At 32.4% G+C, this 19,961-nt stretch overlaps 1 protein-coding gene across 1 annotated transcript; it reads right to left on the reverse strand.

Moving 5' to 3' along the window:
- Positions 1 to 29: 29 nt before the first annotated feature.
- On the reverse strand, positions 30 to 18,778 carry LOC144854168 (tyrosine-protein kinase Src42A-like). Its single transcript, XM_078712063.1, has 8 exons — positions 18,187 to 18,778; positions 16,850 to 16,971; positions 9,418 to 9,581; positions 7,941 to 8,109; positions 4,821 to 4,982; positions 4,414 to 4,592; positions 2,480 to 2,636; positions 30 to 971 (listed from the first exon to the last, which is right to left on the reverse strand). Exons 1-8 carry the CDS (start codon positions 18,603 to 18,605, stop codon positions 760 to 762), a joined length of 1,584 nt encoding a protein of 527 aa, XP_078568189.1. The 5' UTR covers positions 18,606 to 18,778; the 3' UTR covers positions 30 to 759.
- Positions 18,779 to 19,961: the final 1,183 nt, after the last annotated feature.

The following is a 19,961-nucleotide window of genomic DNA, read 5'->3' on the forward strand; positions in this document are numbered from 1 at the left end:
GCAACCTTAAAGATTGTTGTCTTGGCAACCTTAAAGATTGTTGTCTTGGCAACCTTAAGGATTGTTGTCCAAAACGGAATGTATGTAATGCATGGAAATAATCGCTGTTTTTGTTTCATTTTTAAAATTCTGTAAACTGTACAACACACAAGTTAAATGAATACATTATTTTATGTCAGCAAGTATTATACATAACACGACACTTTAAAAACATTATCAGTATAACAGGGGTACACACTTTTATACAAAAACTATGTAAAAAAGCTAACACTATATTGTATAGGAGTGTACAGCTGATGTTTAAAAGTTTATTTTACTGTATTTTTAAAATTATCAATGCTCTTTAATCTAACTTGTTTACTCACTGCATACTTCAGATTACTACGCCCAGTTAAAATAGTCATATTTACTTTAGTACATTACATTTAAATGAAATAACATTAATATTATAAACATTTTTGCCCAAATTTACAAATGTTATTAAACATTATTATCCCAGTCGTGTAATTATGTCGGAGTATTTAAGATTTACTTGTTTTTAAATACACCTTTATGCTAATTAGTTCAGCCAAGTGTTCTCAATTCTCTTGATCTTCATTCAAGATATACAACATCTTGACATGAACAGATTATAGTCCATAAAATAATAGTTGACAATTAATGTATACTCTCATTATATAATACTTAACAGCATTGTAGCGCTTCGAGTTCATTATCGCTTGCGTCGGAATATCGCTGCAGTAGTTGTTGATATCCGCTTCATCGTATAACGCCTTGTTCGTGATACACCGTCGGATCAATCGTGAAGAATTCTTCTAGTCGCCACTGTAAGGTTTCAAACGTGGGTCTTTCAATTGGGTTTTGCTTCCAGCATTCTAGCATTAAGGAGTAGAGATCCTCTGGACAGCTTGGTGGACATGGCATGCGGTAACCACGATCTACAGCCTCTAACACTTCTTTATTGGTCATGCCTGTTGAAATAGAACATTTATTTAGCAACAGTTAAGAATAAGTACATTATTGCATGTTAACTAACTGTATCTATCTTGTCAGGAGGCCAAACAGAAAGTGTTAATTAATATTAAGCTTTGTCTACACCATTAAACTTTATGTGACAAAAAAATGTGATGTGCTCATATATGGACATAATGATGTCATATTACTACCATATTTTGGCATCTCTACCATATTTGGGCACATTACATGTTTTTGTCAAACTAGTTTGATTGTGTATACAGCTTAACAGCTGTATAAAAACTAAGAATTATATTTATTATATGAATATATTAACAATACAATATAATACCAATATGTATTCTGGAACTGCTATTTCAATACATTATTAAAGTATTATTCTCTCATGAGGCCCAGATAAATAAATACCGGTAAATTAGTGCTTGTTTTATTGAAAAGGCGCTATATAAATGTATTATTATTATTATTATTAATACAAAAATAAATAAATACAAATTATGAAGTAAACTAATTGTTTACAGTAACATAATATTAGTCATACACCTATTAATCTTATAGTTGGTAGACTTGATACAATAATTTAATTGTTTAAGTTATTTTAATCTGAACTGTAAAAAAGCACCCACACAATATGTGTGCGATTTTCTGATTATTTGAAACCAACATGACCACAGATTATCATCTGTACTTTTTGATAGAAGGATATGTGACAAATGGTTACAGTTAGGACACTAAATTATGGAACTTTTTAACCCATAATAAATGTGTCAAATACAATTACCATTCATTGTTTTAGTTTTCTTCTAAAATGTAGTTAGATCCTGTTTATATCTGACAGTTCCTTATAATAAATACTACAGTCTCCAAAGTAGGAAACAATTATTTTAGATATCACAATTGAACTTCTGTAATAACCGGAACTTTTTATTCGAGAATGTTAAAACTTAATATGAGGAAATAAGAATAACATATCAGACAGACTACTTTTACAGCATGAACTAAAAAAAATTTTAAAAAATGAAACAATATAAAAAATATAATGTAGTATTATGCAAAATTTGAGCTTCATAATTTCCAATTTTTGTAGCAATTTTATAACATACCAAATTAACTTTAACAGCCAATAGGATTGTAGCAATATATATTACATAATGTTATTGTCAATAAAGCAACCGTTCGATTACCCATAAGATAAAAAAAGAATCGTTTGAATAATAAAGTATAAGAGAAATAAAGACATTACATTGAAAAGCCTTGTCTACACTATCAAACTGTATGTGACAAAAAATGTGATGTGCCCATATATGGACATGATGATGTCATATCACTACCATATGTGGGTATATCACTACCATATTTGGGCACATCACACTTTTTTTTGTCAAACTAGTTTGATAGTGTAGACATACTGTAGAGCTTAAAAAGACAAGAGAAATAAACATAAAGAACAAACCAGAATTAAAAAAAAATAAGTCTGGAAAATGATTTTTGAAATGTTTCCTACCTGGGTAAGGTAATCTACCATAGGTGACGATCTCGGACAACAGGACGCCAAACGACCACACATCCGATTTTACCGTAAACGTGTTGTAGTTTGCCGCTTCCGGTGCCGTCCATTTGATTGGAAATCTTGCACCTACGTGGGACTCGTATATATCATCCTGAAAATAATACAAATTTACCGATACAAATTATTAATTGTGAGTAGGGACTGGACACTATTTGTATGTGACAATTCACATATAAAGACAACCATGGTGGTGATATGGCCAAATATGGTGCTGATGTGCCCAAATATGGTGGTGATATGTCCTATATATGGTGGTGATATGACATCATCATGTACATACTGTATGGGCACATCACATAGAGTTTGATAGTGTAGACAAAGCTTTAAACAAATTGGATTCAAATTTTAGATTATTAATTATCATTTCTTTCACAGAACAATTGTTTTAGTTTTACTCAATTTTCAACATAAAAGTGATATTTATCATTCTATTTTACATTTTGCTTTCTAGCTATTAAATTGCCAAACGATATTGTATTATTTATAGTGTGTAGATTTGTACAGTAGAGGCAACCTATTTTATTGAGGGACATGTGGTATTGTTATAAAAACTTTAGGCAAAGTTTATTCACACACTTTAGTTTTATTTAGGGAAAACCCCTCTTGTGTTTATCTACAATAGAAGCAATGACAGAATAAAAGAAAGAATGTGTCCCCAATTGCGACATTTATTCTTTTAGAATTTGTCCTCGCTTTGTGTCCTAATGGGAACCAAGCTGTATGTAACGTAAAGGCTATTCCATTAAGCTCTGTCTACACTATCAAACTTTACGTGTAAAAAGTGATGTGCCCATATATTGACATGATGTCATATCAATACCATATTTTAAGCATAGCACTACTATATATATATTTTTGACACATAAAGTTTAATAGTGTAGACAGAGCTTTAAACATCATCTTACATTTTGAAAAGATTGTTACTTTCCTAAATCGATCACCCATAAATGACACTAGCATAACTGAACGAACTTGAATTCCAAACAAACAGTAACTGTACACAGTATATGTACACAGTAACTGTACACAGTATATGTACACAGTAACTGTACACAGTATATGTACACAGTAACTGTACACAGTATATGTACACAGTAACTGTACACAGTATATGTACACAGTAACTTGACACAGTAACTACAGTAATACTTAAATTGAAACATTACATTATGTGTTTTTTACTACAGTTTAATATCGGTCAGATGTTTTGTTTCGCAAGTAATATACTATGTTAATACACTATCATATCATAAACAGAGAGGTTAAACTGCATCATACATTAATATCAAAACTAAGGTAGAGTTTTGAATGGTTTTAGTTGAATAGATTTGACGTTATGTTATTACACACAAGGAAATTCAAACAAAAATCTAAATAGTGTAAACAATAGGAGTAGTAGTAGCACAGTAGCCATGGAGTTGATCAACAACAACAGTTAACAATAGTTATTGTACAATGTTTGACGTTTTAGAGTGCAATGAACCGTGACAACAATACACATTAGTTGTTGGAATCATCATTTAGGAATTTTTAAGGGGAAAACATAAAATTCATGATTATGGTATGTCGGGGGTGTAACAAGCCTTTTTTGGGCTTCACTGTTCCAGTTTGTTGGTCATTTTAATATTTAATAAGATAAGAGAATAGATGCACTGGGCCAATGAAAACAGTGTTATATTAAAGTGATCAACCTAAAACTCTGTCTACACTATCAAACTTTATGTGACAAAAAAATGTGATGTTCCAATATATGGACATGATGATGTCATATCACTACCATATTTGGACATACCACTTTTACCAAACTTGTTTGATAGTGTAGACAGAGCTTAAAAAATAAAATAAGCCAAATTAAATTGTACAAATACCTTAATAATTCTCGCAAGACCAAAATCTGCCACCTTACAGATGTTGTTTTCACCAACGAGCACGTTTCTAGCCGCTAAATCACGGTGAATGTAGTTCTGTGATTCCAAGTAAGCCATCCCAGAAGCCACTTGGGATGACATATCAATCAACTCTGGAAGCTTTAATGACCTTCCTTTATCTGTTTTTATAAAACAAAAATTATCAATTGTATTACTGACATCCCGATTGAATTTTACATTTGTACGTACAACATACAATTACGGCACAAACAATAATGTTATTTCAGGTAGGAGAGTTTCAACTAGAAATTTCTCTTTCTGAATTGTTCTCTCACTTCGGAGGGCTAGTGTTGGTTTATCCTACTATGGATAGGTGAGGAAACAGATAAAGATCATGGAGTACTTACTGTTTTGTAAAAAGTCCAGGAGGGCTCCATTGATCATAAGTTCTGTTACAATGTATATTGGTTCCTCTAGCGTACAAACAGCGTATAGTTGAATCAATTTGGGATGGCGTAGTTTCTTCATTATCATTGCTTCCTTTAAGAAATCTTCTTTGTTCATTGTTCCTGTGTGAAAAGCAAAAACATAATCTGTTGCTGAATTGTGATATTATTATTCATTTGATATAAATTAATAATTTAGTTTTTTTAATTCAGAAACAATGATTTATTTATGATTGAAAAATCAGGTGAAAATAATTCCATTTATTGATGATGAATAAACGCATTATTCCTTTCTTGCCTTTTAAATCATGTTTTAGTTTGCAAGGTATGACCTTTGAACTCTGTATAGTCAATAACATTTATTATAGCCTGGGTATTATGACATCACACACATTCATTGTTGCTATAAAGATATATTGTTTGTAGAAAACTTTGATTTTACTGTGTTGCAATCACATCGCATACACACAATATTATTAAGGAAACATTGTGAACAAATATCTCTTTTTTAAATGGCAGAAGCAGTAAGGGTCTTTAGCAGGGCTCTATAGACATGCACCAGGGCTCTATAGACACCCACCAGGGCTCTATAGACATGCACCAGGGCTCTAGTCTTAGGCTGTGTTTACGAAATGTACACAGAGCATGTTTCTGGCACCAGAGAACTAGAACATCATAGAATCTAGTCAGCCGTTAATGAAAACTGAACGTCACTGGCTAACAATTTAAGTTTTTGCACAAAAGTACTAATGTATACTGTACTGTAGGTTCATGATTTTCATAGAATTCATGATCATATTAAAATCCTTTGTTTAATTTGAAAGGACCGGTGTGTATTCTGAAAATTTGCTAGGTCAACAGATAAACTAAATTCAGAGATTAAAATCCTGTTAAGGAATGAATAATCACAGAGTTATTTGGGGATGTCCCAGAATTTCGTAAACGCACCCTTAGAAAAACGAGAACTGCAAAGGATTGAGTTGTAAGTACTAAAGTGTACTGTAGTTATTTTCTATCTGTACTTATTCTTCAGAAGTCATACAATTAGGAAATTTAAATATGCCCTCAAATTGAAGTGAAAACAGATCAATGTTTTTCATAACTACAGCACAGATGAAAAGCAGCGAACTAAGTTTAGGGTAAAGACACACTAATAGCTCACATGCAAAAAGATTAAACCTCCCTGGTTAACAGGGGAGGTATCTCCATTGATAACAAGTAGCATCATTTAATCAATTAAAATAAACATTAATTAATAAATGAATAAAACAACACGATGAACTACAATTTAAGGTAAACAAATTTACTACAGATTTTATTAATTCTAATTGAAAATGGAGCGTTTCTCAATTCCTTCTGGTCTGGGAAAGAAGGGGGTAGGTGACTTTAGGAGCCTAATTTAAAACCGTTCACAGAAATAATCAATTTAAAATTAAACTGTAAAAATAAAATAAAAATAGTTGAAGCCAAAGCAGCAAGGAAGAAAGTGCTTTAAAATCTGGTGAAATGATGTGAATATTATGTTGAAGCAGAAAACATAATAATAATATTGAATGTATGAATAAGTTGTGAACGACGAGGACGAAGACAAGAAGCATGAGTATGGATGGATGACATGCGTTACCTGTGGCTGCAGCAGATAAGTTATTGTTAGAGCCGCCCTCACACGTACGTACCACTTGTCCTGCGTTGCATGACAAGTTTAAAGGACAGAGAAAACGCAACTACTGTATTTTCAGTTGCAACTTTTGTATTTTGAATAATTTTAAAATGTAAAACTCTCACATGTCAACGTTACAATGCAACTTGCTGACATTAGATAAGAATCAGAACTCGAAAGGGAAATTTAAGAATCAGGACTCGAAAGGGGCATTTATAAGAATCAGGACTCGAAAGAGGCATTTATAAGAATCAGGACTCGAAAGAGGCATTTATAAGAATCAGGACTCGAAATTATTGTTAATTTTAAATGTTTAATCTTATCTTGAGAAGGACACGTCATTTTCATAATGTAATATGTTTATGACAGATAAAGTTTATCTATGTCTGGTTTTGGCAATAATTTATGATCAAAATGACTTTAGTGAAATGATATGGCACATCTTTTACAACCAAGGTCAACAAATGACATGGTTAATGTTCAGAGTACAGAGATAAAACAATACTCTTCTATTGACATAACTTTCAGTACTATGTACTGTAGATGTAAAAAGACAGATGTCTATTGTGTTATCAGCTTTCATCTATCTAAATTGAGCTGTTTTTCAATGGATTTCAAAGAATAGTTTATAATATTAGCTTTTTTTCACATTGTTTTCAACAAGAAGCTACAGAGAATGAGCGGTGTTTAGTCTAAACTCTATGCCATACAGTATGCAGTAACCTACTATATGAAAATTAGTACAATTTCCACAAAAAAAAACAACTGCTATGTAAACCATAAGAATGGAAAAACAAATTGTGGCATACAAGTACTTTGACAAATCATGACGTAATGAATCGTCCAAATTGTCGCTTGCGATTGGTCAACTCACTTGTATTACACTATGTCCTTGCGTTGTGTTCAGTAGCAACCAAGCTATATGATCTTTATCATTTTGTATTTTTCTTTTCACATTATATTTGTAGTAGGGTGCTTTCGCACATTCACATTGTAGTAGAGTGCTTTCGCACATTCACATTTTGTAGTAGAGTGCTTTCGCACATAGATCAGACTATCTTAAAAGTGATACTCTTAGGGAGTTATGCTTTCATATTGCAAGCAATGTAACATTATAATTAGCATCGTAAGAGCAAAGTGTTCAGATTTGGGTGAACATCTGGTATGCAGGAGTAAATTTGATTGGCTAGAGGTCAAAATCTTCCTACTGTAGGTATAAACAGGCCCTTAGTTGCCGTGACCAGAACCTAACCCTAAAGGTTCTCAGTAGTGGCGTTTGAATGTACAGTAGTACCTTGTACTTTGACACTACTGTATAACAATTAGCATCTGTCTTTACTTACTATTGAAGGAACTAATTCCTTCAAGATTCAACTACCATATTACATTACATTGAATATATTTTTACTAATATACTGTACCTTGCTTTAATGTTTTTATTGCTACAGGCGTAACACTATTCCATAAACCTTCCCATACTTCACCAAACTGACCAGAACCAAGTTTCTGCGTAAGACAAAGTGAGGTCCTGGCAATCTCCCATTGATCAACTGTATTGTATGACAGCCCAACAGTCTGTGGTTTTTCTAACTGTAGAAATGAACAGAAAAAAGAGAAATATTAATGAATAAGGAATAAAGTAAAGGGCTTAAATAATAGTTTACTATTTTTGTACAGTATTGTCATTGTAATTAAGCTACATAGGACACTATACTTCTATTTTTCAAGTTATACTGTATCTCGCTCTTCAAGGATAAAAGGCTATTTGGCTTATCCAGGTAGGCTAGGCACGAAATAAACTGAGCTGTTTAGTGAATGGTATTAACTATTTGTATTGTGTACTAGTACTACTGTATAAATAATCTTTATTTTGTTCTATAATATTAATACCAAATAATTTCAGAACTGATGTTTGTTCCTAGAAAGTTCTGGATGAGAATATGAAATAAACAACGACGGTTGACTGTAAATCCTTATGATCCTGATTGATGGTGTTACTGTTACTGAGTGTCTTACTTCTTACTTACAGTATGTAGATTGAATACAATGAAAATACTATACAACAAATATTACATTACAAGCGGCATTCCTTTCAAAAAGAAGCCAAATAGTTTACTGAGAAACTCATCTATGTATCTCCAGAGAACCCAAATCATGGCAATAATTTGTTTACTGATAGGTTAATGAAATTTAATTTTAATGAAATAAAAATCCCTAAATTATAACTAAATGAATGATGGGAAAATAGATTGAATGAACTAAACAATGGTGATATTGAAACCTAGCATCCACTGAGTTCAACGACCTCAGTTTTACCAGTGAAAATGATTCATAGTGTGGTGTGTCTGTGATTGCAAAGATTAATACTGGATTGGGAGTCTAGCCAATATTTAACAGACTGGACTTGGAAGTCTAATAAGCAAGGCTGGAGGAAGTAGGTATCAAACAGCTCTTCTCACTAAAACAAGTAATTTATTTATGAAACATCTAGAATACCAATAATTTATGCGTTCCTTCCTAGTATCACAAAACAACATTCTAAAAATGAAAATATCTTTCTTATTTTGTTTTAAAATCTATTGTAAATGTATTTGTAAGTGAAAATCACCCTTATTCATTTGTATAAATTTAGTTACAGTGACAAGTTTACCGAAGCAGATCCCTTATAACTCATTGAGTGTAAATTAATTAATTAAGTACAACCTTCGGTTTCATTAAAGATACCCGATTCTCTTTACCGTTTCTCCACATCAATCCAGTATCATAGTCACATTCCATAATACAGTATCACATACAATATCACATGTGGTTCCTGCTTCATGTGATACCATGTGACCTATGTATTACACAACTTGCATGATACTGGACAGAGAGTATCATGCAATATAGTTTGCTTACCAGAACACAAGGTCTTCTAAGGTTGACACACAATCCGTCTGGATCTCTCATGTAGTGTATTGTTAATTCTGCTAGTGTACGGAATGTGCATCGTCTTGCTATGAAGTATCCACCCTCGTCCAGTTGTCGAATCCGATAGTGTTTAACTGTGTCACCATCTCGCACTAAAAAAAAATTATATTTTTTTGTAAAACTAGTTTGATAGTGTAGACAGAGTTTTAGACATTCATCATATCATTACCATTTGAGTATATCACTACCATATTTGAGTATATCACTACCATATTTGAGTATATCACTACTACCATATATGGGCACATCACACTTTTTTGATAGTGTAGACAGCAAATTGGTGTAGTAAATGTACTAACTTCTTCTACTCTGTGATTGATTGATTGATTTTATTTGATATTCATACATAAAAGTTAAAATATACAATGTATAAAAAGAATACCTGGATAACCCATTAAGTCGACAAAAAAGTAAACTTATTTCCAATGGGGTCCAATCCGTAATGACTGAAAAGTGAGTGGTTGGGCCTAGTACAATTATCGTTAAGTATGACTCAGTAAAAATGAAAAAAACAAGAAAATACATACAAGACAAGAAAACATCAAAAAAACAATATTAAAAATAGCTTAATTAAACTGAAATACCAAGCTGTTCATTATTAAAATATTCTTTAAGTTTTATTTTGAAGGTTGCATTATTTTGTATTGATTTGAGTGAATTGGGGAGCCTGTTCCAGTCACGGATACCTAAGAAATAAAAAGTCGTATCATTAACGCCAGTAGCCTTAGGAGTGACAAAATTAAATGTTGTACCCCTGGTGAAATGGTTGTGATGATCAGAAATTAACAAAAAGTTATCCTTAAGGAAAGAAGGCGTATTAAAGTTATAACGAATTTTGTGAACATAATTTAATCTTAAAAACTTATTTCTGAGGCTGACATTAAGAAACCCAAGATCGGAAAGCTCTTTGGCACCTATGTGAGACCTCGGACCAACATTTAAAATGAAACGTGCCATCTTGTTTTGGGCAGTTTGTAATTTATGTTTAAGATTCTTATTGACACCGCCGTACCATGCCGAGGCAGAATAGTCAAATGTACATTGTATTAAAGCAGTGCTTAATAGTTTACGACATTTTTTATTCAAGCACATACTTTGCCTATGTAAAAACTTCAACCTTGACTTAACTTTACTGATAACACTAGTTGCAATGATATCACATGATACATATTGGTCTAAATCAATACCTAAATATTTAACTTGCTTAGTACTTTTGATTCTACGGCCCATTAATTCTACAGAGAACTCTTTTACTTTGTTAAGCTTCGCTCTGCTACCAAAGATAATACTTTCGGTTTTGCCAACATGTAAAGATAATTTGTTTTCAGTTAACCAGTCCTGGCACTTAGCTAGGACAGTACTTAATTTATGAGCGATTTTGGTGGCATCGTGATGAGAATACAGAATCGTAGAATCATCAGCATAAAGCAATAATTGAACATCAGAATCAATACAAGAAGCAATATCATTTAAATAACATAGAAAAAGAATAGGGCCCAAGATGCTACCTTGCGGTACACCATGAGTAACTATAAGAGGTTCAGAGCAGGTACCATTCACACTGACAACTTGTGTGCGGTTAGCGAGATAAGATTGAAACCAGTCAGTACACTTAAAACCCATGCATTTTAGCTTGTTAATTAAAATCACATGATCGACGGTATCGAAAGCTTTTTGTAAGTCAATTAGAACCATTCCAGTAAGAAGGCCTTTGGACTTATTGTTTTTTAAACCGTCGATGAGATTTATGAGGTTGCTTTCAGTTGAATGGGCCTGCCGAAAACCGGATTGATAGGCATAAAGTATATTATTTTTGGAAAGATACCTTTCAACTTGTATAGCTACAGATTTTTCAAGAATCTTAGATACCGTAGGCAGAATACTAATCGGCCGATAATTCTCAACATTTGTTCTAGTATTTTTCTTAAATAGAGGAGTAACTTTAGCAATTTTAAGATCATGAGGAAAACAATTAGTTTTAAACGAAAGGTTAATGATATGAGCTATCGGTTCAGCCAAGATTATCGCACCGTCACGTAAGAATCTTGAGGGAATATTATCTAGACCGACGCTTTTGTTTACATTTAGGCTTTCGAGTTGAGTTTTAACAAATTCTATGGTAACAGGCTCTAGCTTAAACATTTTTCCTTTTAATTTAACGTAGTATTTAAGAAGATCGTTAGTGGACATGGTGAAAAGACCTATGCATTTTGGGAGTTTTTTGACGAGTGTTGACGCAACATTCGTGAAAAACTCATTAAAACGAGAGGCAACGCCTTTTGGACAGAAAGTTTGTTTACCATTGTCATCGAGAACGATTTTAGTGTTTGTTTTACATTTCTTCTCGTATCCGAGCTGTTTGAGGGTTTTCCATAATTTTTTAGGGTTGTCTTTATTTTCATCAATCTTATTGAGAAAATAATTAGATTTAGCTTTTTTGATCAGCCGCTGAGCTTTGTTCCTAGAGGCACAATAATATTTGTATATATCTAGATTAGATTTATCTTTCTTGAATTGTTTTAAAAGTGTGTCTCTTACTTTGATTTCATCGGCAATTTCGGAGGTAAACCAGGGTGCTATGTTTTGTTTAAGTCTAACTTTTTTTATTGGCGCTATTGAGTCGATCACCTTAATGATGATATCTTTAAGAGTTAACCACGCGATATTTACATCGACATTATTAGTGACAACAGACCAATCGATATCGTTAAGTGTTTCAAGATAGTTATTTACATTATAGTTTTTTAAAGATCGTAATTTTGCGGAGTTGTGTTCATTTTTATGAACATGAGACTTAGGTATTTTTCTAGTGCAATAAATAAGAAAATGGTCACTAAGGCCAATGTTAATTACTCCAGATTGCTTCACATTATTTTGTACATTAGTAACAATGTGGTCCAAACATGAGCTTTTTTCTTTTCCTATTCTAGTTATATCCTTAATAACATTACTAAAACCATTTCTTATAAGGCAATCATTATATCTTTGCGATACTGGATTAATATTTAAAGTACATATGTTAAAGTCACCAAGAATATAAATTTCACTACTCTCTTTGATTTTTGATACAGTTTCTTCAAAGTTGTTCTGAAATAAAGTTACATTCTGTTTTGGTGGGCGGTAGCATGTACCAATCACAATTTCCTTTGAACGAGGCAGATATATATTTATCCAAATTGCTTCAAAATCGTCGATATCCAGATCATTTCTACGTGTGAAGGCGCGTTCATTTTTTACGTAGATACAAACTCCACCACCAGACCGGTTTCTGTCCTTCCTGAGCGCTGTATATCCATCAATTTTGATCTCGTTATCGGTGATGGATTCGTCCAGCCACGACTCGCTGATGGATATAACAGTAGCTTTGGTCTTCGATGCGATGTGCCTTAGTTCAGACATTTTATTAACTAATGACCGCGCATTAAGGTGAATAAAATGTAGGCCTTTGTTAAACACGTTGAATTCCTCGCTTAAATGCTCGTAAATGTCTTCTGTACATGTATGTCCATCTTGTTGGGTTTCATTCACATTATTTGTGTCGGCAATAAATTCGTCATGAATATTAATGTCACTGATGCATTCATCATTCGGAAGCTGATTGAAGAGGCATTCTTGACATAACCAATTATCTTTCGAGTTCCGTTGCTTATCATATACAATTTTATTTATTCTTCCGCACTTGATATGGTAGTTACATTTACATTCAGTGCATTGCATTGCATTTACATTCAGTGATTGATGAATATGGTCATCAGTACTGTGCATGGAACACTTGTCTAACATTGTTTTGTCAGTAGGCCTACTGGGCAAGACACCTCAGTTCAAAAGATTAGCCATGTATTAATTTATATTGTACAATATTCTATTTAGCAGCATTCAATCAATTCAAAGTTACAAATATGCCAATTTATTCTTTTGTTCAGAACAATAATCGACAAAAATCAAACAAAAGAAATTGACAACTTTAAATAAATCAATATTAATACTCAATGGATAATTGAAATAAAACAAATACTTGAATTTGTGATGTATAGTGTACAGTACATCAATTGACTGACATTTGATTGAATTGTACATTAACGATATGTACATTTTATACATTATGTGCAGTAATTTTAATGTATGTTGATATAAGATTATTCAAAACATTATAAAATGCTTAATAAAATAATATGCTTCCTCCAAATGCTAAAAAAAAAATGGTTTTATTACTGTTTGTACACTAAACGAACAATAATCGATCTCTCTGAAAAGAGGGTCTATATTATTAAAGAAGAATTTTGTTGGGTTTTGAATAAATTGAAAATTAATGGAACAGTCTATTAACCACACCCTCTATTATTATTGGGATTATTTCAAGTGTATTTGTAACATTAACAATTAATTCAATTGTCATATATAATGTAAAACATATTAGCACTATGCCACAATGTATTTTGCAGAATAATGGAATAGAAAATAGCATACTGGATAGTATCAGTATAATTTAACTATACCGTACAGTTCAAATTTTATGACAGACAATAAGACATAAGAATTGAATAATACTAAGACTAAGAGTAAAGAAGGGATTCAATGTCAAGGCTGCTGTTGTAGTCTACAATGTTTACAAATCATTGTGACCTTTAGTTATTAAATATATTCATTATTGTAGTTATCTGCATTGTTCTGCACATAGCAGTGCTTCTTGGTCACAGCCATAAAATCTTGAACAAAGACTATACGCAGTTGAAGTTTAACTTGCTACGTATTGAATACCGTGAGTGTACAACAAAGGAACAAGATTAAAACAGAATATACACTGTACTTAAAAGCAATCATAACATGCTAAATTATGTACAAATTGACACAATAAATCTTATTAAAAAACCATAATTGTCTTATTAATTAAGTAATTAGATTAATTAAATAGAGTCATTGTTGTACAACACAGTTGTTTCTGTTTAGTCACTATCATTCCTATTGATTGAATAATTTTTTTTTAAAGCATTTCATTTTTTTTAGTTCATTATAAACTCAGGTGTTTGATGACAATAGTACTTTGCTTAAAAAACAATAAACGGAGAAAATATTCCGTGTGAATCAATTCCCGCAATACTACAGTAATCGTAAAGAATCGTTAATTATGATCGGAGACTAAAGCAAGTCCAGACAAGTCTTGTCATTTTACAGTAACGAAACGTGTGCAAGATGCAGTTTACCTTAAAGAGGCATTGTCATTGTAAAAAACACAAATTGTACTGAAATAGAATGGTTTAAACACTAAAAACCTCAGGATATACTGTATATGTTCTAAACCAAGGATGAACTACCATATGACTAATTAATAAACGCATTGATCATTTTATAATGTACTGTATATTGTGGTTTTGCCACAAATATTGATGATACTTTAAACATTTAAAATTACCATACAATACGACAGAACGCACTACTAATAATAATATTGGAGGGAATGATGAACTGAGTCACTGAGAATTATTTACTCTGTAATAGTATGTAATTGATTATTCAATGAGATAATCTGTGTGTAGTATGAAGTCATTGTTTTAACGCAGAAACATAATACAGTATATTTAATCCGAACAAATTTTTTTTTACTTTCGCAGACATTACATAACGTTTTGAAAAATATGCATTTTATTCCTTTGTCAATAGATAGAAAATTTTAGAGTTGAAAACATTTTAAAATAGGAACTGTGACTGTACTACAGTACTATTGTATAAATAAATTAAATTACTACTAATGTAATAAGTTACTGTTATCTCTTTGATCATCCTGATTTTTAAAACGATGTGTTATACAGTAGTACATGTGACAGAAGTATAGACTTCTACACACTACAGCAGTCAATATTCTGTTTGGGCCTTCTTGTTAAACAGTTGGAACGCTCCCAACATGAGGGCCGTAAATAAAAGACACACTGCTTTTAAAGTGTAACATTTTATGTACAGTGTACTGTATCAATCAGTAGCAAACTTGCCTAAAAAATCCTATAACCACCGTAATAAATTAACATTTATTAAAAAAATTACATCATATCTAAAAATAGATTGCTGCTTCAAAAGCAATAAAATGTAATATACCATGCTAAAGATTATCTAATTTAACAAATGACATCATATCTAAAAATAGATTACTGCTTAAAAAATCAATAAAATGTTAACACCATGCTAAAAAATGATCTACAGTACAGTACAGTACACATATTGCACAGTGCTATCAGGTACAGGTTTTTGAAATTACGAAAGCAGTGACTTGGCTATTTTTGGATCCACAATATATAGTGGTGTCTACTGTAGGCTATGCTTTCTTAAACATTGCATACAGTAACAAATAGCATTGGACCTATCAACACTCGAAAAACCCTTTAGTGAATACATTTTTTGTGGAATTCCCCTTCAATCAAGTGCCAAACCTGATCCACTATCTAACCATTCTAACACTTGCCACTAGAATTAATGACTAGAACAACTAGAAAGAGACTACCAATCCATCAGAGAGAGCTCAACAAACAATAAGAATAATTGATGGTCACAAAAGCGAAAGCTTAAGAAGACTCTACAACAAATGAACTAGTACAACAAAGTTACCAAACAAGATCAATACTCTAGGAAATCAATACAGTAGATTAAAGGTCTTACAGTGTAATGTAGAGTAGTAGCTAGAAAAGTCTAGGAATTATGGGTGTCAAAAGTTAAGAGGTGGTGGGTGTGAACAAATAAAACAATACATCCCGCTATTATTAGAAGTTCCTTGGGTGGGTGCTACATGTTAAAATTAGGCTGGGTGGAATGCCTTAAAAGAAGCTATTTTAGTTAGGTGGTAGGAAGACTTAAGACGTAAGTGGTATGTGATACAACGATTTCAGCCTTTGACGTTGTTTGTAATTTTATTTTATGGATTTTTAAAATAAAGTATGAATGATGAATTGAAGATGGGTGTTCATCTGCTCACGTCCGCCCAGCACACTTACTGTGTGTGCGTTTTATCAAGGAAATCTAACAACAGGATGGTGAACTCCGGAGATCAAAGGATATATCTGTTGCTGCGATCAGTTCCTCGCCCCTTAACAGACACGAACAGCCGAGATAAATACTGTGCACCAGTTCTGCAGTATTTGTCACAGCCAGTCATAAGATCATACTGTTACGAATTCCTATCTTGGCAAGGCAAGCTCAGTGTCCTGTTGTTAGATTGCCTTGGTTCTGTTAAATGCATACATGTTTAATGTGTGCAGATTACACATGTAATATGTAAATTACAGGTGGTTGCCTTTCCTTCAGTTACTGAAATCAGTCATCGAATAAATGAAATATTGATTAAATAATTTAATAATAATAAATAATTGATAAATACCTGATAACGAATAATCATCCTTCCTGCTCTCACTCTCCCTAATTAAAAATGTTCCATGATCATTTTGTGGTAACAATAACTTCTTCTCTGCATCAGCTCTTTTAATTTTACCAAAGAACCATCTTTAAAAAAAAAGGTTATACTTTTAGAAATAAGACTGGGCCATGTGTATGGAGATACTGCTGTATAGTACAGTCTACTGTAGACCTACTATAAACTGTAATGAGGACAGACTAACAGACAAATAGAAAAAACAGACATCACAGATATGGCAATGAAAACAAAGTATTGCTCTGAAATCAGGTTTGCAATATTCATGAACAAAGTAAATTTTACAGACAGTTAAGCAAATTTGTTTCAGTATCAATTTCACCCGTTTCTAATGAAGAATGGCGACAGTGTTATTTTAAAATGGTGGTCTGCTAAAATTGTTCAAAAATTGGAACCTTCTTATACAGTAAGGGGGAGGGTGCAAAGTGTTATAATTAAATATAGAGTTGTCTCTCTTCTCTGTTTATTTGTTTGATGTACTGAGAATTACATTAAATATTATATAGGCAACGAGTTGACAATTTAAAAATTTATAAAAGATGTTTAGCATTACACTGTGTTACTCCAAAAAGTATATCAACGCTGCAAGGTACAGTAACAGTACCTGTACATATTATGGGTCATAATCTACGCCTGGTATGGCTTTAATGGTAATAAAATGTTATAGTACATACTAACATTATATTTAATGTTATTTTGATATTGAATGTTACTGTGATATTTTATTGCACGTTTTATTTTTATAAATACAGATTAGGTTTATTCCAAAACTGAAGACCACCTCTATGTGATAAAGTGATGTTTTGTTGTTTACGTGTTGTAACAAATGAAAAGTTTAAAATATTTAACCGATCTTAACTTGTTTCTGGAAAGAAAAATATATATAAGTTAAATTTACCAATAGCGCATGTATAAATAACATGTACTATCGGGCGTAGATTAGTTTAATACTTACTGTAACATTAAAGCATTCTGTCTGTAGTTATATTCTAGGCTGTAGTAGGGTATATACAGTAGTACATTGTTTATGGACGCACCATTTTTGTTGAGTGGAAGAGATTATTATGTGTTAGTACAGTTGAGCAGGTAGGATAAAATAAGGGGTTTAGTTTCGGAACAGCTTTTAAGTTTTATATATAAAACCATGCTGCTGAATTTGTTAGTGCCCGTAGTAACTAAACGATGTTGTTTATTAAATTACACAGTCATCATACCATATTCAATCATCATCATACTGAAATAAAACACGTTTACTTAACATGAATACACTGTTAATTTACACTTACGGTTCTGATTGTAAAGATTGTACTTTGGCTACATAATTACATGGTATATATCCTTCTTTTCCCGATGAACGAGACCTAGCTAACCACCAATCGCCTGTGTCATTGGCAACTTCCAAATGATCCCCTTTTTTAAAACTTAAGTCCTCAGCAGTTCTAGCATCATAATCAAATAACGCAATATATATTTTCAAATTATCTGGAATAATAGAAGAATTTGGATAATGTATTGGGCTTGGATTCGGTGTACTTGAGTTCGTATTCCAGCCACCAGGAATGCTAGGCCTATTTGCTGGGCTAGGCGAGTGCACAGATGCCGGGTTGCTACCACCTCTGTGGTGGTTTGGACTTTGATGGCCATTTCTTCTCGGAGAAGATGGATCGCCTGGGTTCTTTACACAAGAACAGTGACACAGACCCATCGCAAATCAATGTGTATAAACACACACTGATATAAACTTACTCCTGTAACAAATCCTCTCAGAACATGAGTTTTTAAATTCCAATGTTTTATGAAAAATTTGACAAACAAACACGGAAGTCAACAAGCTTATATACACCGTACCCGCGAAGCACAGGCAGCAAGCAATTCAGGAGGAGTCTCGTATTAATCTGACAATCAATAAATGTAAAACGCCGTCTAAACCAACTAACGCCCAATGTCTAGTGTTGAGTCATAACAAAATAATCCCATATACCACCAACTCTGACGCAACCAGGTAAATAAAATATTGGAACAGTGTATGAAACTCTTAACGGAAACAGCCACATTACCCTGGACTTATCCTTCTCCTTATTTAAAAAAAATGTATTCAATTTTTTGTACCAAATGCAACTTAGACCTATATTATAACACATATCTATTGTCACACTTTATGCAAACGTAACTTTTTCCAAATGCTAAACAATCAAAATAGTATACAGAGGTAAAAACAGACAAATCTAAAAGAAAGTTAAACATTAGGTATTGCAAGAGGAATCATCAAGCATTATATTTAATATATAGTTATTTTAATTAATTTAAATTAATTTAATTCTTATAGACACGTATAGGATGTAAGCGGCCGGATCAGTTAGTTGTATATTCGAGATACAATGGGTGGGAAAATCTTTAATAATGATGTATAGTTTCTTAAAGAACGTAATTTGTATAGGTACGGTATTTAGATCAAATGACTTATGATCTTCAGGCTGATTTTAATATTAAGAAATTACTGTGGTTGACTAAAGCTCTGTCTACACTATCAAACTTTATGGGTCATCAAAAATGTGATGTGCCCATTATATGGACATGATGATGTCATATCACTACCATATTTGGGCATATCACTACCATATTTGGGCACATCACACTTTTTTTGTCAAACTTTTACAGTGTAGACAGAGCTTTAGATAGGCCATGAATTATAGTTGCTAACTAAAACACTTAAAATGTTAGTAGGCACTGTACAGTATTTGAAAACTACAAGCATTTAATAATTCTTTAATTTTATCGTTTTTTACATATTTTTTTCTGCTCCTCGTATTTAAATCCGGCATAATTCTCGGAAAAGTTTGTTGACACTAATTTTGAGCAGGATACTGTTACTGAGTCCACTTCGGTTCGGTGGAATATTCTTCTTTCACGACTGACGACGACCCTTAGTTTTTGGTCTACATCATTTGGACGACTGTTATCTGAATTTAAAATAAAACATTGTTTAATATTAATCTGAAAGGATTGGGGTCGGGTGGCGGGGTTGTCATTTTCTTTCAAGAAAAATAAAATTGCCCATGAG

Source organism: Antedon bifida, chromosome 10, assembly GCF_963402885.1.
Source record: "Antedon bifida chromosome 10, ecAntBifi1.1, whole genome shotgun sequence".
NCBI lineage: Eukaryota > Metazoa > Echinodermata > Crinoidea > Comatulida > Antedonidae > Antedon > Antedon bifida.